Source organism: Tympanuchus pallidicinctus, unplaced genomic scaffold, assembly GCF_026119805.1.
Source record: "Tympanuchus pallidicinctus isolate F22 unplaced genomic scaffold, pur_lepc_1.0 scaffold9, whole genome shotgun sequence".
In the NCBI taxonomy this organism is placed as follows: Eukaryota; Metazoa; Chordata; class Aves; order Galliformes; family Phasianidae; genus Tympanuchus; species Tympanuchus pallidicinctus.
The window spans coordinates 6,729,305-6,738,682 of record NW_026294813.1 but is presented as its reverse complement, the minus strand read 5'-3'; the positions used below and the strand labels follow the sequence as shown (position 1 = coordinate 6,738,682).

Here is a 9,378-nt window from a genome sequence, read left to right as displayed (position 1 = left end):
TTCGGGGCGGGGATGTGCGCTGCCGCGGGGTCGGAGGCCTCCGCGGCGGGACCACGCGGAGACGGTGCGTGCGCGGCTCTCGGTCGTGCCTTCCTGCCGCGCTCAATCTCAGCGCGGGGGAAAAAGCTGCATCCGGTCCGCGGGAGCGCGTTTGTTCCGAATCGCACGGAATGCGGACGGGTCGCGCTGGGGCCCGGCGTCCCCCGGCCCGGGCGTCGCCGCGCGATGATTCAGCGGCGGAGCTGCGTGAGAAGCGCTTTGCCTCCGGCGCCGAACGCGGCCGGGAGGGGGAGGCGGAGGCGCGGCCGCCCGAAGGCCGCGCTGCGCTCTTGGCACGGGCTCGGCGGGAGCGAGGACTGGCGGGGGGACGGCTGAGCCCCGCGAAAACGAACGCGCGACCGTAACAAAAACAAAACGCGGAGAACGACGCGGCTGACGGCGGCCCCGGCTCCCGGCACGTCGCGCTGCCGCCCCGTCCGCCGGCGCTGCCCCGCGACGCGTACCCGGCGGAGGGGCTGGGCAAGGAGCGCAGCGCCGGGAGCGGCACCAACGCCCGTACCAAGGGACCCGAACCGCCCGGTGCTGCCACGCGGCGCGCAGCCCCGGCGGCAGCCGAGTGCCCCTGCCCGCACCGTGCCCGGGACGAACGGAGAGGGGAGAGAACGCCCCGCAACATCGACAGCGACTCCGACAGAGTTTGGAATTTTGTTCGTTTTTTTTAATATCATGTAGTAGACAAATGCAACGTTCAGGCTCAGCTGGGTAACAAAGACATTCAAACGTTACAGTAAAAAGTAAATTGTAGAAAGCAGCCTATGACAATACATCTATGACAATAAACATGCAGCTTGCAAAAGAAGTAAGGTGACATAGTGCTGTGAAAACACTTCTGTATCGACAGCACACGCACCCACAGCTCAGCCGGCTGCCACAGCATGCGCTCAAAGCTGGCAGAGGTTACACATCAGCAGTAGCTCAGGCAGCCGTTAACTCCATATGGTACATAATAAAATCTATTTAACGTTACATTCACTAAGTGTTCAGCATCAAGGCACTTTCCTTGTTAAATATCCCCATGTCTTACGACTACGCTTACCGAGATGTACATGGTGACATAACCTCAAGTACACCCTTATCCATTCTGCCCCACAAGAAGCACGTGAGGAGCAGACTGCCCACCACTGCGTGACATCGAATGAGTCCAGTCCATTAAAAAGGCCACGGTGAGCCAAGCGGATCCACGAATGAATGTGCTTTGCTGTGAAGAGTGGCTGCTGGGAGCAGTTCCACAGTCAGCAGTTCCAGAAGCGCAGTGCATTTGGTGCAGGTCAGGGCAGAAGGAAGCTGCACTGCAGCCGGCCACTGCCAGCAGAGCCACGCACTCATTTCTCACTGATCACCAAGGCGTGCTCCTGCAGCACATCCGCGATGTCATTGCCTGCGTCCACCACCAAGCTGTCCCTGCACACACACACCCTGCCCCTCACTGCACACCGTCAGTTTTCACTGCCCACTCCACCGCGCTCTGGCCGTAGTCATTAGAGTAGTCTGCAACAAGTCCTGTGGCCTTGATGTGCATCCTTGCGCACAGAGTCAGCACTGCTCTGTCTTATGAATGGCTCAGATTGCACAAGTGCTATGAAGGGAACGACAGAGAAAGCAGATACACACGTTCTAGCTTCATCTTAACGAATCCTTTCACTTTTAGGGAAAAGAAACGGGAGTTGGAGGATCAGCTGGAGAGTATGTGATTCTGCCATGCTCCAGACTCCTGCACCAGGCTCCCTGCAATACTGAGGGCAGGTGATCGCCAGCGGGCTGCTCCGCCACAGGTGACATGATAATTCTGCTGTTATAAACTGCTTCCAAATAACATTAAAGGCAAATACAGGAATATAAAATGCCTGTACGTATCCATCTAGCCAAGAGATCAGCATTTATAGGGAAGCAGGGAATTTTTAGGATCCAGCCATCAGTGGAACTTTTTAATGCACTTCAAGGAATGTACCTAAGTAGCTCTTAGTCTCAGTCACAAAACCGTCTCACAGAAGACAAACTGGTCTATTTAGTCCCTTTTAATGCATATAAATCACAACTGAATGCATACACATCCTGGAGGGGCTGACTACACCAGTTCTGAGTTGCTCTGAATTTCTAGATCCTATTGTGAAGTCAATAGGATAGCAGTGTATACTGATGTGAGTCTTAGATATTTAAGACCTGGCATTAATTAGATATGTTACCTAAGTTAAAGCAGCACGACTCCCACACTCCCTCAGTGTGCTCACACAGCCATCTGGTGGTGCTCGCAATTTACAGTCAAAGCCTAAGCTGCCAAACCCTGGGGCAGGCATAGGGGCTCTCCCAGTGTTGAGAACAACAGCCCTTGTGAGCAAGGGGCAGCCACGGGGACACTTGGCCCTGTGCCCCAGTGATATGGCCAAAGTTTCTGCAAATCTGGATAAATTATCACTTGGCTGGGCTGCTGTCACACAGATAATCCTAAGCTAATTTAAGAACATTTCTGCTCTGCTGTCCTTCGCCCTTGTTAGCCTGATGCTTAGCAGGTAGTTTAGCTTAAAACAGTAAGCAGAAACACAACCCCAAGACTTTTTCACTGCAACAGAAGATATTCCCATGCCAAGTGCCATGGAAACAAGCCAACACAGCCACAGCATCAACTCCACCAACCTCCTGTTCTAACAGAGCACACTGATCATCACTACAGAAATAACATAAGTACTTTTCTTGCAAACAGAGGAAGAGTTAGTCTGCGCCTGAAAGCAGCTCCAAGTGTGATTATACAGGAGAAACATTTCCTTATTCACCACGCCTACCTGCTGTAGAAGGGAAGCAGAATGCTTTTCTCACCCATTATCCCCTCCCTACTTGAAAAATTCCAGTCTGGGTAATCAAAATGGGCACTAAAGTGTCAATAGTAAAGTATAATTTTATTTTATTAATGCTTTTATTTAGTAAAGTGCACCATAGTTATTAAAAGAAAAAAAAGCTTTTCCTTTAGTTATCATGTTGAGGCCAAATTCGGAGAATTTCAGTGGCTTGATAAAATGCATTACGTACCCTCTAAAACCTGCGTGCAACTCTTAGATACAGCTCTGTTGCTGTAATGCATACTAAGTACAAAACGTTAAACCCAAACGCTGTACAACACAGCACTTTGGCACAAAGGTTTATGAAGTTGTAAGCAAACCTGTTACTCAGACTTTCTGTGGCTTCTGTAAGCTGTTCACCCACAAGTATCTCCTGCTTCGTCTTCGCAATTTTATTCCTAGATGCATGCATGAGACAGAAAGAGAGAAAGTGAATCTGCCACACAGAACCCATGCCAGGATATTCTGCACAACTATGTGAGTTCATTACCACTGACCCCCCGAAAAGAGGGAATCACTTCAAAATTTAACTTACTTTGGAAATGGTTCATGGTTAACAGCAACTGAGAACAAAATGCTTTCCCTCTACATGAGGGAAAGAGAACACTAACTTTAGGAACAACTGAAGTGGTCTCTCAGATATAACATATGTTACTGAAAGTTAGTATTGCTGGATCACAGATGAAAGATAGCCTGTTTAAAGCAACACTCATTCAAGCTAAGCAGCCAGACTGTGGCCATAAAAATTGCAGCACAAAACATTTCAGAGATCAGCAGAAGGTGAATGAGACAGCATGTGGCTGTAGGGCACTTCGAGCAAGCATGCACACTGACTTTCCCTTTTACTCATGGTTTCCATGGCCACAATGAAGTTTGACTGAAGAAGACACATCCATCCATGCACAAACTCACTGCTGCCATTTTCCAAGAGGAAATTCTGACAACAAGAATGCTCCTCCAGCCTTTGAAAAATCAGACACATCCTCCTCTGCCTCATGACAGCTGCAAGAAGAGGCTGAATGTGCTGAGGTGACATAGGGAGGAAGGAAGGTGATCTGTTCTGAAGAAAAGTACAGTTACAGTAACCTGCAACGTCACATTTTAGTTTAAAAAAAGTGCCCATACATGAAAAATACTGTAAGCAGAAAGGAACTGCAGAATGTTGAATGTTATTGAAGTTTAAGAACTCTGTTTTGAGTAGCCCAAATAGCATATTCTGAATTCACACTAGCACTGTTTCTTTGAAACAAAAGCATGAGAGGTGAACATCATACTTCCATCTGTTCTTCAAAGGCCTTTAGTAAGTACTCTGCAGGACAGCAGCACCATGTATCACAGCACTGAAAGGTTCTGGAGGTCTCCCTTCTGCTGAAGGAGAATTAAAACTCTCTTTTTGTTCTCACAGAACAGCATGTAGTGTTTTGAATGAAGGTTATTAGTGTCAAGTTAGAAAAGCTGACTAGACTAAGTTAAGAAAAACATCTACAAGAGTGTCGTAAAATTTCATCATTAGGGAAGAGGGCTATATTAATGCAATTGTATGTACCTGTAATAAAGCACAGACCATCTGAACAGGGTGAACTGAGACACGAGGAATTTTAGCAGCCACAGATATTATCTGTGGATTATGCTGGATAACAGATTCATATTGTCAGTAACTGTCAATTTCAGGGTAGTTGCTTTTTTTTTTTTTTTCTTTCTCCCCCTGAGCATTCAACGACTTGAGCGCTTTGGTTTTTGCTATGTTCTCTTTCAAGGAAGTCCTGTAATTCTGTCCTGTCCTGTATCTTCATAGTCAGTCAGGAAGAAGATCCTATTCCCCTTCTCCTGAGCAGTTATAGGGACTGTGAAATCCGTCAGCCCATTATTTATCTCTCAAGCAGTACACTGCCAAGGGGGCACATACTGTACAAAGGCAATTAACATGACCGGAGAGATGCAGTGTCATCAGGAAGCGACTGGGGTTCAAAAATCTTTGACTGATTCCTCGTCTGCATTTTCATCTGGATTCAACATTTAAACACAAAGGCTGAACTGTTGTGCATCCAATAGCAAGGCACACTTCTAGGCCAAATTATTATACACTTCATGTGCAAGCGTATCTAAATACAGAAGGAGTATCAGTGACTATGGTAGCACTCAGAGTCAAGCAATCATAGCATTTTTTACCTGCACACCATCACAACTTCTATGTAGGTTTTAAATGGGGATGCATGACTTGCACACTTGAGTTTGGTAAGTCCGAAACTGTGACACTGGGCCAAGTCAATTCAGAAGGTTAATCAAGCTGTTGAAAAGTGTATGATACAGTATTTTTATGCTTTAGAATACTGAACTTCAGTCTCATTTTTGCACAAAGATGCTCCAAGCAACCAAAGCTGGCTTTTTAGGCTTGTACACTGTCACAAATCAAAGTATTTCTTCTAGGAGGTCTGTTGGCCAATGTGATTAACTGAAACTTGCTATTTTCAATCATACGTAAATCGGATATGACAAGACAAAAAGCAAGGTAGCACATAGGCTTGTTCAGCTTTTCAGACAAATATGATTTCATGTAGTGCATAAAAGTAAGTCTCCAGTAGGTCTGGACTGCAGATTTTCCACGGAAACATAGTCCTTATTGTACTTTGTCAAATTATTCTTCACCTAATTTCAATATTTCTATCTGCATTCAGATAAAAATACCTAGCTTAATTTATCAGAAACACAGGAAAAAAAAATGTGAACAGGCACTAACGAAGGCCTAATATAGCCAGTCTCTTCTCTCACTGAGGCATATAACCCCCTTGTCTCACAGTCTGCGGGAGGTAACTTTTTGGCATTTCATCAACTGATGGTACGTTTCCCTCCACTGTTTCAGGTCTCACAGTTTGTCCTTCAGTACTTGTCTGCAAAACATCCGGCAGAGGAGCTTCCTGTGTATCTTCTTCCAGATCGAAGCCTAGAGATCTCTGACCTGAGATCTGCAGTTGTGCAAACCCAGCGAGATCCTCCTCATTAGCAGAAATAATCTGCTTTGCTCTTTCCAAGAATGGCCTGTCTGTCTTGGTTTCATCCTGACCACAATTCTGTTTGAAATACTGCTGCCTTTGTGGCATACCGTCACTCCCTCCAGCATGATCCTCTAATCTCTCTTCTGAATCTAGCAGAGGCTGAGTAGATTCAGACCTTGAAAAGACTTGTACAGGTGTTTGATCTCTGTAGCCATTAAGTACTACAGTTGAATACTGCACAGTGCTTGAAGTGTTCTGTGTAGTTTCACCTTCATCACTATCAGAGACGCTTTGCCTAGGAGAAGACATGCATGAGGATCCTCCAATACCACTGCTGTGCCCTTCTGAAGTACTTTTTTCCTTTTTGAGCAAATCAAAAGGTTTTAGATCTTGTTCTGAAAAAGACTTCTTGTCATCAGCTTCTATTTCTACGACGCTCACATCTGTGAAACTGCCTTCTGGGTACATCTGATCTTTAGAACTAAAGTTGTGCTGAAAGAAAGAGAAGGATGTTGCCTAAGAGGAAGGTTATTTAAGTTGAAAACAAGCAAAATATTTAATAACTTATTTCCTTTCCTGTAGTAACTCCAACATTCTTTATACAGTTTGCCTCCTTATTGAGCGTGGCAATACTCTCCAACTATCTGTTACAGAATGAAAGATGTTGTTTTATATTCATAATTCCGTAAGCACTCTAAGCACTGCAACTGGATGTGCAAGCTTTGCTCTAATTTTTAATTGTTCTGAAGAACTGTAAACAGAAAACCATTCACTATGCAGTACGGACCATTCTGTACAGAGGCCATGCACACATACTCTCAATAGCATGTTCAAAATCAGAGCTTAAGAAGATGTTAGACACAGTTTACTGAACAGAATTTCTTGTCATCCATCCCACACAGGGCACAGATTTTTCTGCCACACTTAGCATCCGTATTTTAGATCTCCCTCTCTTTCACACTTAACTGTACAAAGTGTTAAGAATCATAAGCTGTTTAATTAGTATTCTTTTCCCATTAATGAGTATAATAATCGGGGCTTGGCCCTCCAAACTAGTAAATTCAAGCTCTATGCTGTGAACTTGTGCTAAGGATCATGTATTTCCAACACTGGACCTACATGACAATTAAATCTTCTAGCCGTATCATATAATAATGTTGTGAAACTTACATCCAGTCTTATTTTGAACTCATAATTCTGTGTATTTCAGAAGGGAGAAGACTCCCTCTGATTAGTTTGAGGTCTTCTATATCAGGAAAATTAAGGATGCGGAAAAATGAGTATTACCTTAGCTGGAACTTGTGGGGACCACTGAGCAATGTTACTCTTGGATGGATCAGGGACGTTAGGCCAGATATGCTTTTTAATTCTGCAGAAGATTAAAAACAAGATTAAAAGATGCACTTCTAAATTCCTATGTGGATAATCTATTGCTATGTGGATGAGCAAATATTTAGTTAGAAAATATTACCTACGTAGGTATAAGCATACACTTTCATTATTCTGAGGTAACTATGAATATCACAGCAAACTTCACAACTAAAAACAAAATTTGGACATGTTCCAAGATGGCTTTTTCAACTATAGTCCATTAAGAATTGATTTTAGAAGCAGCAGGGATGTCAGAATGAGGAGGACAAATAGTTTTTTTTAAATCAGAAAGAAATGCTAGTTGACTGGGGACATGTAAGAGATGCTCTTTCTCAGGGAAAACACTTCAGCTCTCAGATAAAGCCACAGAGAAGAACTCTGAGATAAAATGAGCTGGAAGAGGACACGATATATGCCACTACATACTAAATAAGAACTGAGTAAACTTAAAGTTTGTTAACACTAAATAGCTTGAATATAGTTAAACAGAATATTCTGTAATTTGTGAAGACACCATTTTAGTCTCATCTGCTGACTTACACAGATGGTATATCCTAATAAAAACCTAACAAACCTAACCCTAACCAAGACTAGCACAAAATTCTCTTGAAGATTGATCTGTGGGACATTGTTTCAGTGATAATGATTCTCAGTAATAAACAAAATCAGTACAGAAAAGCCCTTGATTTTTCAAGAAAAATACAAAGATGTTTATTAATAACATGTTTTACTTTTTTCTTCCAAAGTAGCTGTAGAACACTTACATGTTCATAATGAATTATTGCCATATCTCATGTTACACCAAGACATACCAAGAAGAGGAAAGAAAGGCTTCTTTTACACTTACAAGTCACGTTTGTTGAAGCAAAACAAAACTCCAAGGAGTACAATCAACAGGAATGCTAGACACACAGGTACAACTATGGCTTCAATTTCTCCTCTCCCTGAGAAAAAAAACACAAAGCATTTTCCCTGAGAAAAGAAAACACAAAGCATTTACAGCCCTTTTTGGCATAAAAGAAAATCAGCAGCAACACACAGTTCCTTACAGGCAGGGACAATCTGAAACCAAACACATAGCATAGCCACAAGATTCAGCTTCAGAAGAATCTCTTAACTCTATGGAAAAAAATCCTTGTTTTTAAACTTAAGAAAAGCTCAGTTCAAATAATCTAATGCCTTGCATCAATAAAAACCACAGATTGCTCTGTAATGTTACAAATAATTTTTATAATTTAGGCAGATACAATTTCTAAGTGAATGCATCCGTGGTCCAGTTTCAGAGACCTACCATTTGCCGTATCATTATCATGACCAAATAACTAATGTAAGTTATCAGTTTATTCTGTACATCAAAACATCCTTTACCTATAAACACTTACAACTGCATTGTTGGCATGTATCCCTTCCCAAATGATGCATATATTTTATAAGTAAACCTTACAGAACGCTTAGGGAAGAGCAACACTATTCTGAAAAAAAAAAAAAAAAACACCTAATATTGCTGCTCTTACCATTATAAACAGAAAGCTCTGTAAATCTGCACATACAAGTTTGACTCTTCATAATGAGTTTCTGTAGAGAACTGTAACAAACTAATTGCCATTAAAATAGGAATGTCGAAGCTGAATAAGAGTTGTAAAGAATGGCATGTGCTGACAGGCATCCACATCAACAGGTTGAGATTCCCAGCCCAAACCTGCAACTTAGCAGAGCACCCCAATAAAGCAAATGAAGGCAACCTACATTCACATTAAAATAAAGATTCTAGACAATGTCTTTGAGACAAGAATAGGAGCCATCCAATAAGGATACAGTGACATTAAGAAAATTCTAATTACTCACACAAAGCAGGCCATTCACTGTACTCTAAGCAATACACGAGAAGCACATCTCAAGCCAGCATGTTTGCCACATGAGGAAAATTCAGAAAAAATGCAGAAAACACAGCCCAAAGGAACTGTACACGAATTCAAATAATAAAAAAAGTCAAATATCCTTTTGTGCTTGAATGTTAGACAGTTTCTTGCACTTTGTGAGTATGATGAACAACTGAAATACTTTTTTTTTTTTTTTTTTTTTTAAATCATCTTCCTCTCCTATCAGATTAGAAATTGAGCCCT

The 9,378-nt window shown here is 42.7% G+C and overlaps 1 protein-coding gene across 3 annotated transcripts in view; it reads right to left on the bottom strand.

Annotated features, from left to right (window-relative positions):
- Positions 1 to 696: 696 nt before the first annotated feature.
- Positions 697 to 9,378, bottom strand: part of IL6ST (interleukin 6 cytokine family signal transducer) — a 35,154-nt gene continuing 26,472 nt past the window's right edge. For all 3 annotated transcript variants that reach the window (XM_052670418.1, XM_052670419.1, XM_052670417.1), the window contains exons 14-16: positions 8,103 to 8,199; positions 7,172 to 7,253; positions 697 to 6,376 (exon numbers count right to left, since the gene is read on the bottom strand). In XM_052670418.1, the coding sequence (XP_052526378.1) occupies positions 5,657 to 6,376; positions 7,172 to 7,253; positions 8,103 to 8,199 (899 nt within the window). In that variant the 3' untranslated portion in view covers positions 697 to 5,656. The remainder of the gene's footprint in view (positions 6,377 to 7,171; positions 7,254 to 8,102; positions 8,200 to 9,378) is intronic.